The 17,321-nt window shown below is 49.6% G+C and overlaps 1 protein-coding gene across 6 annotated transcripts in view; it reads left to right on the forward strand.

Annotated features, from left to right (window-relative positions):
* Positions 1-17,321, forward strand: part of LOC106567259 (calmodulin-binding transcription activator 1) — a 493,378-nt gene that overhangs the window by 190,693 nt on the left and 285,364 nt on the right. For all 6 annotated transcript variants that reach the window (XM_014136342.3, XM_014136343.3, XM_014136344.3 and 3 more), the window contains one exon: positions 2,957-3,024. In XM_014136342.3, coding sequence (XP_013991817.1) covers positions 2,957-3,024 — 68 coding nt within the window. The remainder of the gene's footprint in view (positions 1-2,956; positions 3,025-17,321) is intronic.

Consider the following 17,321-nt stretch of genomic DNA (forward strand, 5'->3'; position numbering starts at 1 on the left):
CAGTAAATGTACCATTCTCTCAGTTCTCTTTGTTATCCATATGCTTCTAGTCTCAGGGGCCTGAATGTACATATGTGTCTCTTTCACTTAAAAAGCTGTACGTTCTCTTCATTTTATTGTACCTTCTTCCTAATCAAACCCCTAGCTACACACTGAAGTGAAGAAAGAACAGCTCCAGCCTTTAAGCTTTTCTTGACAGCTTTACCCCCCCACTCCACCCTCCTCCCTATCTCATCCCCATCTCCACTTAATGCTGCCTCCACCTTGTCATGCTGTGGCTGCCTCCCCTCCAGTCATTATGGCAGGGGGACAGGAAGTTAATCAACGCTGTATTATCTCCCAGCCTGCACCTGGAGGCCAAGGTGCCAGCCATGCTACCCCCTCCCCAGCGGACCCCTGCCAGCCTGGGATCTCTCCTTACTCTGGCTCCCTCCTCACCCTGGATCCCTCCTTACCCAGGCTCCCTCCTCACCCAGGCTCCCTCCTCACCCAGGCTCCCTCCTTACCCAGGCTCCCTCCTTACCCAGGCTCCCTCCTTACCCAGGCTCCCGCCTCACCCAGGCTCCCTCCTCACCCAGGCTCCCTCCTCACCCAGGCTCCCTCCTCACCCAGGCTCCCTCCTCACCCAGGCTCCCTCCTTACCCAGGCTCCCTCCTTACCCAGGCTCCCTCCTTACCCAGGCTCCCGCCTCACCCAGGCTCCCTCCTTACCCAGGATCCCTCCTTACCCAGGCTCCCTCCTCACCCAGGCTCCCTCCTCACCCAGGCTCCCTCCTTACCCAGGCTCCCTCCTTACCCAGGCTCCCTCCTTACCCAGGCTCCCGCCTCACCCAGGCTCCCTCCTCACCCAGGCTCCCTCCTCACCCAGGCTCCCTCCTTACCCAGGCTCCCTCCTCACCCAGGCTCCCTCCTCACCCAGGCTCCCTCCTCACCCAGGCTCCCTCCTTACCCAGGCTCCCTCCTTACCCAGGCTCCCTCCTCACCCAGGCTCCCTCCTCACCCAGGCTCCCTCCTTACCCAGGCTCCCTCCTCACCCAGGCTCCCTCCTTACCCAGGCTCCCTCCTTACCCAGGCTCCCTCCTCACCCAGGCTCCCTCCTTACCCAGGCTCCCTCCTCACCCAGGCTCCCTCCTCACCCAGGCTCCCTCCTCACCCAGGCTCCCTCCTCACCCAGGCTCCCTCCTCACCCAGGCTCCCTCCTCACCCAGGCTCCCTCCTTACCCAGGCTCCCTCCTTACCCAGGCTCCCTCCTCACCCAGGCTCCCTCCTCACCCAGGCTCCCTCCTCACCCAGGCTCCCTCCTTACCCAGGCTCCCTCCTCACCCAGGCTCCCTCCTCACCCAGGCTCCCTCCTCACCCAGGCTCCCTCCTCACCCAGGCTCCCTCCTTACCCAGGCTCCCTCCTCACCCAGGCTCCCTCCTCACCCAGGCTCCCTCCTCACCCAGGCTCCCTCCTCACCCAGGCTCCCTCCTCACCCAGGCTCCCTCCTCACCCAGGCTCCCTCCTTACCCAGGCTCCCTCCTTACCCAGGCTCCCTCCTCACCCAGGCTCCCTCCTCACCCAGGCTCCCTCCTCACCCAGGCTCCCTCCTCACCCAGGCTCCCTCCTCACCCAGGCTCCCTCCTTACCCAGGCTCCCTCCTCACCCAGGCTCCCTCCTTACCCAGGCTCCCTCCTCACCCAGGCTCCCTCCTCACCCAGGCTCCCTCCTTACCTTGGTTCCCCCAGCAACCCCTTGGGAAGGCTCAGCCAGGCTCTGGTAGTGGTGATGCCTGCCAGGACACACTCATTATGACACAGAGCCAGGGGGATGCTGCTGCTCAGCTCCTAGCCATAGATGTTTAACACACTGGGCTCTCTGAGACTGGGGGTTTATTCTGTATGTGAATGGGGATTTATTCTGCCAATCGTATCTCTTCTTGCTGCCATTTCCGTTGTTGCTTCTCTTATTATTGTGACATTATTGCCCCGTGTGGACAGGAGAAGTAACCTCGAACATGAAGGGACATATTGTGTAAACATAGCCCATATACGCAAACGTTTGTTCACACTCCTATTTGAACACACTCACAACACACGGAGACACACACACACATCCCTGGATATTAAAAGGTGATATTATACTATGAGATGGCACCTCTCCTCCATGCCTCCTTATCTGTCTCTCTGTCGGTCTGTCTGTCTGAGCAGCTGATAAATGCTCTGGCTGAGGGATGAATTGCTGGCTGTCACTGGTAATCATGAGGTTGTCTGGCAGCATCCAAAGTGCTTTTATTTCTGCCCATTAGTTTGGTGTAGAAATGCGTAGGTAGTCCGGGCTGCTCTGCCTTCATTCTCTGACTGATGCAGGAGCCACTGTGATCACTGAAAACATGACAGCATATCTCTATTATATTCATCTACGCCACTGTCTATCTATAGAATCTCCTTTACACTAGATGTATAGGACTGTAAAGGACTCTATAACATCCACATACGAGCTAGCATTGTTCCAGTACATGGCATCCTGTACTGTGTGAGTGTGTGTGTGGGGGGGGGGGGGGGGGGGATCGGCACCAAAAATGTTAAAAGCCGCTGTCTGAATGTGGAACACTGGAGATGTCAATCTGTGGGAGAAGCACCTTGAAGTCTTCTGTTCTGAGGAGAGGCTGATCAAAGTCTGCTTAACAAAGATGGTCTGAACTCAGCTGTTATGTGTTGCATCTCTTGTTTCTGTCTGTCTACTGTGTGCTACTTTACCCAATCTTCATTTACCTGGCTGATCCTACAGGAGCGCCGGGCCTATCTCCTCTCTGTGCCCCTTTTGTGTTTGTGCTGTGTGTTCTCCTGTCGGAATGTCAATGAACCGTGCTCTCAACAATGTATTAGCATCAGAAGCTCCAGGTGATTACAGATGACACATCTAAGCCTTCCTTTCTTTCCCTCCCTCTCCTCTCTCCCGTTCTCCTCTCTCACAGGAGATCGCAGCTTACTTGATAACATTTGAAAAGCATGAGGAATGGCTAACGACGTCCCCTAAAACAAGGTAAGCGAGGCAAAGTCTCCCAAGAAACAACCGCAAAATACCATTTTCTTCACAGGAAAAGCCACACGGTGCCTTTTAGTTTTTCGGCGTCACTACACAGACTGATCAAAAATAGAAAACTGATCTGTCTCGTGCTGAGTACCAGGAATCCCTACTGCACCACTTCCTTCATGTCAAGAGGCAGATGCCTGTTTAATATTACAATCTGCCTGATGGAAGTTTGGAAAACTTTGCACCTTTCAGAAGCTATTTGAGCCAGACGATGGAATATTAATGTTGACTAATAATTGCCTTTTAGCGGGCCAATTAACACAACATGCACTCCTCTGGTCTCCGCTGTGACTGTGATGCTAATGTGTTGGTATCTGTCTGCACATTCACACACTCTCCAATAGGAAGAACTGGGTTTGAATTGAGAGCTCTTTCTGCATGGGCCGGGAGAGACAGAGGGGAATGTGGATATGAATGTCAATAAGAGGTAACTTTTGGAAAAGAAAATGATGGCGTCACCGTGATGCTATCCATGATAAGTCACATAATATGCCAACACTTCTACAAGCTGTGTCCTACCAACGTATTCGTTCGCGTCAGACACATGGAATTAAATGTCAACAGTGTTGATGTTATTTCCACGGCAACATTATTTACTCTTATTTCTACAACCTGTCATTCCCATCCTGGATGCTGATTGGCTGCAGCACGGTTCCGGACATAACGTTTTTTGAAATAAATATTTGACGCCGGTAGCTCTTCATCTGACTAGATTTTACTAATCTCCCGCTGTCAGGCAGTTCTGGGTTTGACTTGCTTGGCTTTCTCTAGCCTTTCTCTGTCTACCTCCCCATCCTTCCCATGCTCTTCTGTCTGTATGCAGCGAACGCAGAACACACACAGCCCCACATACACACTGATCTAACACATTCTGATGAGGAATCCTCACTCACGCAGCGAGCCATCCCTGGTGTTATTAACAGTCCTCATCCATGTGTAACTGTACTGTTGGCACTCTGACACACAGATCAGTCCTCTCTTCTCCTCTGCCTGCCAGGAACATTGATAATGGCTCCACATAAAGAAAGTGCCAATTAGTTTTCCTGTGTAATTGTAGAAGATGGCCCAAAGAGCACCCTGGCCTCTACGCTACACCTTCTTATCATCAACCCACAACAATTAACTCAACACACCAGGCCTCCTTGTCTTCAGACACCAGTGGAATATTTGACATTAGGCCCAGTGTTATTAACGGCTGTCTCCAGGAACATGTAAAACAGCAGGCTCTGTTATCTAGTTACACTAACCGTAACTGGAATGAAACACCCAGGGAAAATGAACACTCAGCCGTATTAACATAAGTACAGGAGCACTACTCTGGAGAATGAAGGGACTGATAGACAGTAACAGGGAAAGCTCGAGGCTTGAGTCACACATTGTCCAATCAGCATCCAGTTGGACTATAATGGTGAGGGTGGTGGAGTCTCTGTGACTCACTGTCACCAGCCTGCTGGGTCCTAGAGGAGCCCTGTGTGGGTGCTGATGTCTCAGTAGATGTGGCACTGAGGGATGAGATAAAGGCTGGGGGCCAGACAGAGCCACAGAGCCTACAGAGGAATGGACAGGAGCAGAGCTGAACTTGACATGGATGAGAGGAGCTGCTTTATTAGGGCTGTTATGGCGTTTATGTACGGGGGCGAGGTGAGCTGGCCAGGCAGGCAGGAGTGGAGAGGGTGGGGCTGGAAAGGGGGAGGCTGGTGGAGTGTTTGTGTTCTTGGAGCAGTCCGTCAGACAGAGAGGGTAAAGTGTTGTGACAGACAGGGTAGCAGGGTGATTGATGGGAATCTGATTGATGGGCTGTAATCTTTCTCCTACAGCACTTTGCCGAGAGGTCACAGGTCAGGGTTCGCACAAGGGAGAGCTGTGCTTGGGACCTGGACGGAAGGCCATTTGTCATCTCAGACACACCTCGGAGTGTGTGTGTGCGTGTAGCCAGGTCATAAACATGCTAAAAGGAGAGGGGAGAGGGGAGGGGAAGAGGGGAACGGGGCGAGTAGAGAGCTCAAGGAGCTGACGCAAGCTGTTTAACCAAGGTGACACAAAACCCAGGACAAGCATGGAGATGACATGACGCACTGCCAACACACTGCCAACACACTGCCAACACACTGCCAACATGGAAGATAAACAGGTAAATAAGGAGTGAGTGTAGTGAGGGGTATTACGCGTGCACATTTGATCTATTAGCTATTTGTTACATGGGCCGAGCCGCCTACTGAATATTCATTCCATCCAGTGTTTGATATGGTTTGTTTTGGGTCCAATCTGTTTGTTTATCCTTCCTGAATCAGAAGAGGCCTGGCAGCAGCCAGGGGAGAGAAGTCGAGCGGCAGAGTGATTGATGTGCCGAGTCCTAGTAATACACATTCCCTTTCAGATAGGAAGTGCAACAGCGCTTAAAATCAATAGCAGCGCTCTCCCACTGACTGCTAGAACAGCCCTACAGCTAATTCAGCCTGCACCTGTCAGAGCCAGGGGAATCTTTCCCAACTTTCATTTACACCCCAACGCTACAGCGAGCTGCCTGCGCTGGCTTCCATTTCCATTAGAGGGAGATGCTGGTATAATGGCTTTAATGAACGCCTGGCCTGCGGTGTGATTTAACATCGCTCTTACCATATACCTCTCCTCTCTCTCTGAATGGAGGGAACACACTTAAAGGGACCATTAGGATTTCTACACCCTGCATCCAATGCAGATGGTCATATTCATTATTTCTGTGAACCTTTTTAAAGAGCGGCTTGAAGTGTTGAGGCTGGCGTGCTGCTGAGAGTAAAATGAGAGCAGGACAGGACAGGGCAGGACAGGACCGGACAGGACAGGACAGGGGTGGCAAACTGACACCATAGCTGTAGATAGTGATCTGGTGGGTAGTGAATAGTCAGTTAACCTCATGCTATGCTTCATGTAATAAGAACCAGACATTTGTGTCCATCACAAATGACACAAATGGATACCCGAGGAGTGTTTTTGAAAGGTGCATGGTGCAGACAAGAACAGGCAGAGAGCCAACCAGTTTAGACTGAGAGCTGTATGGGTAAAGAACAGTCTGTCAGGAAAGGTGTCGGACACCTTGGTGTCGTAGAGGGATCGCTCATTAACTACAGAGTACCCTTTTAAATGACACACATTACTATTACACAGGAATGGTTTCTGATGACTGCAGCCAATCACAAAGTGGGTCTGAGGGAGTGCTCCAGTCCTTTTGACCAGTGTGTGTGTGTGTGTGTGTGTGTGTGTGTGTCTTTGTTTCCTCCCCTATTCCCTTCAGTAGTCAGAGAGAACAAACACTGACTTGTTATGGCTCCTGGAAACCATCAGATGGAGCAGTGAGCTATGTCAGCATTTCACCTCTGTTTTAACACACAAACACACCATGTACTCTCTTATATTGAAACTATCAAACAATAAGTACCTTTCCACTGAGGGGCCACAATGACACTGAACCTACGGCCCCCGTGTCCCAGAGCAATAGCCCTCTCTCCTCTCCTCCCACATTCACAGACTCCCTTCAGACAGCTTCCAAAGACAATGCCTTTATTACACTGCCATCCCAGAGGCACCGACACACCAACAACAGTCTAGCTAAGTGGGTGTGTAAGTGTGTTTGAGAGACTGTTTGCTTTTCTTTGTGTGTTAGTGTCTGTTAGTGCCTGGGTGTGGATGTCTATAATGATGTGTGGGAGTGTGTGTGTGTGTGTGTGTGTGTGTGTGTGTGTGTGTGTGTGTGTGTGTGTGTGTGTGTGTGTGTGTGTGTGTGTGTGTGTGTGTGTGTGTGTGTGTGTGTGTGTGTTTGTGTGGGTGTGTTTTAATGAGTAAGTGTAGATAAGAGTGAGTGTGTGTATCGTTCAGCTACTGGTCAGCATGACATTCTGTATGTCTGGGCCTGCCTGCTGTAGTCAATCAGTCCCATGTGTAACGTGAACGCTTCTGTCACCTCTTCTGGCACATGGTGGGAGACGTGCTCAGCTGGACTTTGTGTGTGTGTGAGGAGGGTGTGTGATGGTGTTTGGGCCTAATGCTTTGTGGCATTGTGGGCTCACACTGGTTCAGAGGAGAGAAGAGAGGAGGAAGTACAGGAGCAGCGTAGGAAGAGAGGAGGAAGTACAGGAGCAGCGTAGGAAGAGAGGAGGAAGGACAGGAGCAGCGTAGGAAGAGAGGAGGAAGGACAGGAGCAGCGTAGGAAGAGAGGAGGAAGTACAGGAGCAGCGTAGGAAGAGAGGAGGAAGTACAGGAGCAGCGTAGGAAGAGAGGAGGAAGGACAGGAGCAGCGTAGGAAGAGAGGAGGAAGGACAGGAGCAGCGTAGGAAGAGAGGAGGAAGTACAGGAGCAGCGTAGGAAGAGAGGAGGAAGGACAGGAGCAGCGTAGGAAGAGAGGAGGAAGGACAGGAGCAGCGTAGGAAGAGAGGAGGAAGGACAGGAGCAGCGTAGGAAGAGAGGAGGAAGGACAGGAGCAGCGTAGGAAGAGAGGAGGAAGGACAGGAGCAGCGTAGGAAGAGAGGAGGAAGGACAGGAGCAGCGTAGGAAGAGAGGAGGAAGGACAGGAGCAGCGTAGGAAGAGAGGAGGAAGGACAGGAGCAGCGTAGGAAGAGAGGAGGAAGGACAGGAGCAGCGTAGGAAGAGAGGAGGAAGCACAGGAGCAGCGTAGGAAGAGAGGAGGAAGGACAGGAGCAGCGTAGGAAGAGAGGAGGAAGTACAGGAGCAGCGTAGGAAGAGAGGAGGAAGGACAGGAGCAGCGTAGGAAGAGAGGAGGAAGGACAGGAGCAGCGTAGGAAGAGAGGAGGAAGCACAGGAGCTTTATCTGAGGAAGTGTATAATAAGGTCTTTATAATTACATGATTTCATTATGAGAATCAGACATTGGCACAAGAGTCATTTTGCATATGGGACATTCTATGGAATATACATGTCAACACGTTTGTCAGACCTCGTGAACATTTTATCTCTGTGTTGGTTGGAAGCACAGCCCTCTGAGAGCAGGCAGAGTAAAGTCTGCCTGCCCTACCCTCCCTCGTCCCCCACCCTAACTGTCTGCCCTCCACACCCCACTTCGCCTGGCCTCAGAGGACATTGTGTCCCAGCTTGCCTCTGCCAAGCCAAGGGCCTCACCAAGGGCAGTCATGCCAGCCTGGGGCCCCCTGGGCTGGGGGACAAATCCACCAGGGAGAGGGTAGCGGCTAGAGGAGAAGTTACCCAGACAAAACACATAGAGGATGAGAGGAAGGAGAAAGAGAAAAGTGAAAAATGGACATGGACATGGGAGGGAGAGTGAAGACGATGGAGCGAGAGCGCTTGAGAAAATGGAAGCATGTGGATAAGAGAAAAGAGTGGAGGAGGTGGAGATGGGGGGAGTCATGATGGATGTGTTGAGAAGAGAGGTTAGGGGCACTCACATGCACAGAGGGAGAGCTGGAAAAACACAGGAGAAACAACAACAGATAGAGACATAGCAAGATGAGCGATGGATTCAATTGACAGATGGAAAAAAAAGCCCTGTGGTTTAGGGGAGAGGAGAGAGAATGCAAACGGTCAATAGATTACTGAGAGACGGAGAGAGAGAGAGCTCCTTGGCAACTTAATAGAGCCTTGTGTTTGTGTGTCCTTTAAAGTAATACTTAGCTGAACCCCAGGAAGCAGTGTGGCCTGAGGACTGTAGACTAGATGGATGGTTCACTACATCCTAGGTGATGTATACTAGCCTACTTTTGCAAGGCTCTTCTCCGGAGCTTCCTTAGTAAAGCATAGGCTGTCCAGACATATTCTATACTGTAAACAAATGGCTGATAATAAATAGTAGTAGTAACAGGATCAACTGTGTGAGTTAGCCTTTATCCTGAGTGGATGCTTGTACAATGCAAACTACTCCTCACACACGGCTGCCACAATGTCAAAGACATCAGGCAAAAGGCTTGTGTGTTAATAGAGACGAATTCAGTATTAAGGATAACAATAATAAACTCACTCTGAACACAATAGTTGGAAAACAAACAGCAGAAACCCCTGTGTTGGTATGCCAACTCGTAGGAGGATGAAATGAACTGCAGCCAGTAACTGGCCACGGAGAGGAGGAGGAGAGGAGAGAGGGATGAATAAATAAGAGGGGAGGAAGTTGATGTCAAGCAGGTGTTCAAGGATAAAAGTGTCAGCCAAGCGAGCCAAGCGAGATGGGGAGAAGAAGTGCTGCCTCTGCAGCGTGATAATAAAGACTTAATTCAATTAGTGCTTCTGCACCGGTGAGCAGAGCCACAGAGCAGAGAGCGGGCCAGAGCAGGGAGCGGGCCAGAGCCACAGAGCAGAGAGCGGGCCAGAGCCACAGAGCAGAGAGCGGGCCAGAGCAGGGAGCGGGCCAGAGCCACAGAGCAGGGAGTGGGCCAGAGCAGGGAGCGGGCCAGAGCCACAGAGCAGGGAGCGGGCCAGAGCAGGGAGCGGGCCAGAGCCACAGAGCAGAGAGCGGGCCAGAGCAGGGAGCGGCCCAGAGCCACAGAGCAGGGAGTGGGCCAGAGCAGGGAGCGGGCCAGAGCCACAGAGCAGGGAGCGGGCCAGAGCAGGGAGCGGGCCAGAGCCACAGAGCAGAGAGCGGGCCAGAGCAGGGAGCGGGCCAGAGCCACAGAGCAGGGAGCGGGCCAGAGCCACAGAGCAGAGAGCGGGCCAGAGCCACAGAGCAGAGAGCGGGCCAGAGCCACAGAGCAGGGAGCGGGCCAGAGCCACAGAGCAGGGAGTGGGCCAGAGCCACAGAGCAGGGAGCGAGCCAGAGCCACAGAGGAAGGAATGGGCCAGAGCCACAGAGCAGAGAGCGGGCCAGAGCCACAGAGCAGGGAGCGGGCCAGAGCCACAGAGCAGGGAGCAGGCCAGAGCCACAGAGAGCCTAGAGCAATAGGAGCAGGCAGCTTTGCTGTCAGAGAGCAGGGGCAAAGGTACACCCCGGGCCCCTGAGACACCCAACCAACCCTGCCCTGCAGGTACTTAATGTATACACACACACATAACCTCAATATACACACATTTACTGTACGCTCAACCTACACACACCCTAGGCGTGGACAGACATGGCTGTCTCTTCTTCTCCTGCTGCCTCCACATTCCTCTTTTACTCTCATCTCCTCCATTGTTCTATTTCCTGTCTGCCTCTGGTTGTCTCCCTCTTTGTCCTGCATACTACTGTACTCTACTCTGCTGGTCTTTACTGAGCAGAAAGACGCCTTATGTTGGTGTCAGTGACTTGTATTGGGAGCTCTGAGTCCCTATTTTGGTTGTGCCTCTGCTGGGTGCTGTCCTGTAGGCATATGGTGTGAGCGGATCCCGGATCCTGTCCCCCTCTCTGAGGCCCCCAGGGGCCACCGTCAAAGCTCCCCATGCCAGGCCCGAATCCGGGCCACAGCTCTGTCCTAGGGTGTGGTCAAGGAACAACCCTCTCTGATTGGCTGTTCATCCCAGCCCACAGGAGGCTCCCTGGCACAGTCAGGCCTCCTTTAGACCGAAACAGTAACACACAGTGAGGACAGGACAGGACACACAGCCCCAATCATACTGTTTGTTGTTATGTAAAGAGAAGGAGAAAATAGATCCTGGAAGACTGCCAGGGAACTGGGTGAATCACAGGCATACACACGCACACACACACACACACACACACACACACACACACACACACACACACACACACACACACACTGTGCCTGTCCCACTCAACTTTGCCTTCTGTGGTACTTAGTCCAGCTGAGGCTCAGTGTGCAGGAAGTACACAGGCTGACAAGGTGACACGCAGCGTAGCTCCCCTTTAGCGAGTCGTGTGACAGGGTAGCCCCCCCCCCCCACATCATCATTCTGAGAATGAGGAGGAGGAGACGTATCCTCTCAGGCCTCGTGTGTCGTAATAATGCATCATCAGGCATGATATAAGCGACCATTGGTGCTCAAGCCTTTACTTATCCCGCTCTCTCTTTTCCTCCCTATAGGCCTATATAACACAGAAATGCCGCATTGGCTCTATCAACGCTCTGTCAGAAAGACGCTGAACCTACTGAACATTGTTGGATCCTGATGATGATTTGTCCTAATATATTTCACATAACGTAGGCCTACCCCCTTCTGTATAAAATACCCCCGGAGGCAGACCTCCCTCGTTCTCTCCTTCTCTTAACCACTTCATTACAAAGTAGAGGAAGACGAGGTGGGGGGATGCGGAGGATGGCCGTTTATGAATTTTGCATTACTGAATTAATTAATTAAAATATAAGAAGTCAATTGATAAATTATTCAGGCTTTTTGTTATGTGTGTTTGAGAAAGGGAGGATGGGGAAAAGAGAGGTGAGAGCGCATTTCAAATTGGAAAATTAATATTCATAACTTTTTTTAATGAACTAATAAAATGGCTATCAATTCCATTTTTTAACAAAGGTTTAATTAACAAACGGTACAATCCTCTCAGGGGGTGACTACAATTCAACAGTGCCCCCCTCATTCATGACACTTCCTGGGAACCTTATTCACTTCCTAGAACTCATAACACCATCTAATATTCCACCAAACTCCTATCTTTATCGATTGATTAATTGATTGTTGATTGAGACTAATGACTCAATCTGAATTATCCTGGTTGGAGGCATACTGTACAGTAGGTAGAATAAGCAATGAACTGAACTGAGGAATTTCAGCCCCCCTTTCGCTCAGTAAAATAATTGATTCGCTTAATATCAATTTCTCCCATTTACAATGCAGTCATTTTTGTGTAGTTCTTCCGTGTGTCTATAAAAGGTGCTGGGCCAGAATTATGGAAACAGCTCGTCTAAGATTTAAAGCAGCCCTCGTGGTGACCCTAAAGCGAGCCGTGCTCGATGCATTAATGTGATAGCGATATGATTATGTAGGAATGGACACGAAGTTTCCATTATTTACAGGTGACGTGCCCGTTGAATTGGCAATGAATTGGCTGGTTTAATTACCTTCTCTGTCTAATCAAGCCTTCAGTGGAATAATGAAATAAGTCCTGTCCTGCCAACCAGGGAAGGAGGTGTCCGTCTGACTCTGTTCTGACATTAGAGGAAAGACAGGAAATTCATGCCCCGTGAGTGCAGGTTTAAGCCTCTGCTTCTCCATTCACTAGATTCTATACCTTCCTAGAGAGAGATAAATTAGCTCAGCACGTTTCCAGCACCAACGTCTAGTAATGTGTGGAAACAGTCAAAACAGACTGTATTGTGCCCAATGTGGCCCCCCTCTGAACTGTTCACCAGTAGCCAGTCTGCCTCAGTGTCTCAGTAGAGCTGACAGTAGAACAGTATGTGGACCTCCACCAGTATCCAGTGTGTCTCAGTGTGTATCAGTAGAACTGACAGTAGAACAGTATGTGGACCTCCACCAGTATCCAGTGTGTCTCAGTGTGTATCAGTAGAACTGACAGTAGAACAGTATGTGGACCTCCACCAGTATCCAGTGTGTCTCAGTGTGTATCAGTAGAACTGACAGTAGAACGGTATGTGGACCTCCACCAGTATCCAGTGTGTCTCAGTGTGTATCAGTAGAACTGACAGTAGAACGGTATGTGGACCTCCACCAGTATCCAGTGTGTCTCAGTGTGTATCAGTAGAACTGACAGTAGAACAGTATGTGGACCTCCACCAGTATCCAGTGTGTCTCAGTGTGTATCAGTAGAACTGACAGTAGAACAGTATGTGGACCTCCACCAGTATCCAGTGTGTCTCAGTGTGTATCAGTAGAACTGACAGTAGAACGGTATGTGGACCTCCACCAGTATCCAGTGTGTCTCAGTGTGTATCAGTAGAACTGACAGTAGAACAGTATGTGGACCTCCACCAGTATCCAGTGTGTCTCAGTGTGTATCAGTAGAACAGACAGTAGAACAGTTTTCATTTGAGACCCTTCATGTGTTATATTTTTGCTAAATGTTAATCCTATTCATTGAGCTTTTATTTTTTACTACTCTTTTATTTACTTAATTACTTTTCTATTGTTGTTCCGTTGTCGAGAGGTGAACCTGAAAGTAAGCATTCCGTTGCACTGTGTACTCCACATACACTGAGTACTCCACATACACTGAGTACTCCACATACACTGAGTACTCCAAGGACCATTTGTGATGTGAATAGGACCTATTGGAGTGTCAACAGAAGAAGATCATCAAAGGTAAGGCATTTTCTATATCGCTATTTCTGACTTTCGTGTCACCACCTGCCTGGTTGAAAATGATTGTTATGCATTTGTGTGTTGGGCGCTGTCCTCAGATAATCGCATGGTATGCTTTCGCCGTAAAGCCTTTTTGAAATCTGACACCTTGGCTGGATTAACAAGAAGTTAAGCTTTATTTTGACATATTGCATGTGTATTTTCAAGATTGTTAAATATTTACAATTCTGTAGTTTGAATTTGGTCGAGAAGTTAAATCCACTTCAAAACAGTGTAGATGAAGGGGAGGAGACAGGGGCTGAATGGGCAAGACACAAGATTTAAGTGCCTTTGAATGGGATATGGTAGTCGGTGCCAGGCGCACCGGTTTGAGGTTCTCAAGAACCGCAGTGCTGCTGGATTTTTCAAGCTCGACAGTTTCCCGTGTGTATCAAGAATGGTCCACCACCCAAAGACATCCAGCCAACGGCAGGCTAGTGGTCAAAAACAGGTCATTGATGAAAGAGGACAAAGCAGGCTGACATGAATTGTGCAGAGCAACAGACAGGCTACAGTTAGTTAACTGACAGTCCAGTACAACATTGGTGCCCAAAGACCCATAAAAGAATGCACAACTCGTCGTACGTTGACACCTTAGAGAGTTCCACTTCTTTCAACAAAAAACAAGAAACTGCGATTGCAGTGGGCTTAGGAACAAAAACACTGGACACTGGAGAATTGGAAAAACATTACCTGGTCTGATGAACCCCGGTTCCTGCTCTTTCACACTGATGGTAGGACTATGGTATGGAGAAAACCATGAGTACATGCATCCGTCATGCCGCGTGTCAACATTGCAGGCTGGTGGTGGTGGTGTGAGGGTGTGGGGGTGTGTTTTCATTGCACACATTGGGCCCCTTGATAGAAGTGGAGCAATGTTTGAATGCCACAGCATATCTGAAGATCAGTGCCAGTCAGGTGTATCTCTTCATGGCAGCAGTGTATCCATCTGAGAATAGATTTTGTCAGCAGGATAATGCCCAATGTCACAAGGCTAGGATTGTCCAGGAGTGGTTCCACAGTGAATTCAGTTTACTGCAGTGGCCTGCCAAGTCAACTGAGCCTCTATGGGATGAGATGGAGTGAGCTATTCGGAGTCGAGATCCACTACCAGCCAACTTGACACAACTATGGGAAGCATTTGAGTCAACATGGGCCAGTATCCCTGTGGAACGCTTTCAACACCTTGTAGTGTCCATGCCCCGATGAATTCAGGCTGTTCTGAGGGCAAAAGGGGTGCAACTAATTATTAGGAAGGTGTTCCTAATGTTTTGTTCACTCAGTGTATATCATGTGTACTGTATATGACTAATAAACAAAGTTGTGGACCTCCACCAGTACCCAGTGTGTCTCTGTGGGTCTCCATGTGTTTCAGACAGTAGATCAGAGAGCACAACACTATGTGGACCTCAGTCTACACAGACATAGGAAAAAGCCAGGAGGGGGAGAGCAGCACAGCGGGTGGCCGCTCACTTGACTGATGGCTTTTTTGATTAAAAGGAATTAATTGCTGAACCATTTAATACCCTGTTTTTAATGTGTCTCTAGTGACTGTGTGATTTAGCTGCATGTCCTGCTGACATGTGGAATCATGTGGAATACCAGCCATGATGATGTCAGAGCAGGCAGAGCAGCTCTCACTGAGAACATTCTGGTAAGCAACTAGCAACTACCCTCACTCTCCTCTCCTCTCCTCCATCTTTCATGGAGAGGAATACCTTCTTGACCTCAATACTGGCTGACCCTTTTCTACCCTCCAAAGGCATGCGCACAGAGATCTGTCCTGTATTGTTGTAGGTTACACTATTTTAAACCTATTTTTAGGAAACAAAGGCTGTGATTTAGTCCCCCACCATAGTCTATAATCACCTTAGGCTCTTTCTGTGGGAGAGAGGGAGACAGAGAGAGAGAAAAATAGAGAGAAGGGAGGGATGGAGAGAGAGTGATGCAGAGGGGGGAGGGGGAGTGAGAGATGGTGAGGAAGAAAGGGAGACAGATGAAGAGAGAGATGGGGAAGGAGAGAGAGAGAGGGAGAGCGAAAGAAAAACAGAGATGGGGTGAGAGAAACAGAGAGAGATGGAGTGAGAGAAACAGAGATGGAGTGAGAGAAACAGAGAGAGATGGAGTGAGAGAAACAGAGAGATGGAGTGAGAGAAACAGAGAGAGATGGAGTGAGAGAAACAGAGAGAGATGAGTGAGAGAAACAGAGAGATGAAGTGAGAGAAACAGAGATAGATGGAGTGAGAAACAGAGAGATGGAGTGAGAGAAACAGAGAGAGATGGAGTGAGAGAAACAGAGAGAGATGGAGTGAGAGAAACAGAGAGAGATGGAGTGAGAGAAACAGAGAGATGGAGTGAGAGAAACAGAGAGATATGGAGTGAGAGAAACAGAGAGATGGAGTGAGAGAAACATAGAGAGACGGAGTGAGAGAAACAGAGAGAGAGATGGAGTGAGAGAAACAGAGAGAGAGATGGAGTGAGAGAAACAGAGAGAGAGATGGAGTGAGAGAAACAGAGAGAGAGATGGAGTGAGAGAAACAGAGAGAGATGGAGTGAGAAACAGAGAGAGATGAGTGAGAGAAACAGAGAGAGATGGAGTGAGAGAAACAGAGAGATGAAGTGAGAGAAACAGAGATAGATGGAGTGAGAGAAACAGAGAGAGATGGAGTGAGAGAAACAGAGAGAGAGATGGAGTGAGAGAAACAGAGAGAGATGGAGTGAAAGAAACAGAGAGAGACGGAGTGAGAGAAACAGAGAGAGATGGAGTGAGAGAAACAGAGAGAGATGGAGTGAGAGAAACAGAGAGAGATGAGTGAGAGAAACAGAGAGAGATGGAGTGAGAGAAACAGAGAGAGATGGAGTGAGAGAAACAGAGAGAGATGGAGTGAGAGAAACAGAGAGAGACAGAGTGAGAGAACCAGAGAGAGATGAGTGAGAAACAGAGAGAGATGGAGTGAGAGAAACAGAGAGAGATGGAGTGAGAGAAACAGAGAGTGATGAGTGAGAGAAACAGAGAGAGACGGAGTGAGAGAAACAGAGAGAGACGGAGTGAGAGAAACAGAGAGAGATGGAGTGAGAGAAACAGAGAGAGATGGAGTGAGAGAAACAGAGAGAGACAGAGTGAGAGAAACAGAGAGAGACGGAGTGAGAGAAACAGAGAGAGACGGAGTGAGAGAAACAGAGAGAGATGGAGTGAGAGAAACAGAGAGTGATGAGTGAGAGAAACAGAGAGATGAGGTGAGAGAAACAGAGATAGATGGAGTGAGAAACAGAGAGAGATGAGTGAGAGAAACAGAGAGAGATGGAGTGAGAGAAACAGAGAGAGATGGAGTGAGAGAAACAGAGAGAGATGGAGTGAGAGAAACAGAGAGAGACAGAGTGAGAGAAACAGAGAGAGACGGAGTGAGAGAAACAGAGAGAGACGGAGTGAGAGAAACAGAGAGAGACGGAGTGAGAGAAACAGAGAGAGATGGAGTGAGAGAAACAGAGAGAGATGGAGTGAGAGAAACAGAGAGAGATGGAGTGAGAGAAACAGAGAGAGATGGAGTGAGAGAAACAGAGAGAGACAGAGTGAGAGAAACAGAGAGAGACGGAGTGAGAGAAACAGAGAGAGACGGAGTGAGAGAAACAGAGAGAGATGGAGTGAGAGAAACAGAGAGTGATGAGTGAGAGAAACAGAGAGAGATGGAGTGAGAGAAACAGAGAGATGAGGTGAGAGAAACAGAGATAGATGGAGTGAGAAACAGAGAGAGCTGAGTGAGAGAAACAGAGAGAGACGGAGTGAGAGAAACAGAGAGAGATGGAGTGAGAGAAACAGAGAGTGATGAGTGAGAGAAACAGAGAGAGATGGAGTGAGAGAAACAGAGAGAGATGGAGTGAGAGAAACAGAGAGAGATGGAGTGAGAGAAACAGAGAGAGACAGAGTGAGAGAAACAGAGAGAGACGGAGTGAGAGAAACAGAGAGAGACGGAGTGAGAGAAACAGAGAGAGACGGAGTGAGAGAAACAGAGAGAGATGGAGTGAGAGAAACAGAGAGTGATGAGTGAGAGAAACAGAGAGATGAG

The sequence above is a fragment of the Salmo salar genome, chromosome 13 (assembly GCF_965601325.2).
Source record: "Salmo salar chromosome 13, fSalSal1, whole genome shotgun sequence".
Classification (NCBI taxonomy): Eukaryota; Metazoa; Chordata; class Actinopteri; order Salmoniformes; family Salmonidae; genus Salmo; species Salmo salar.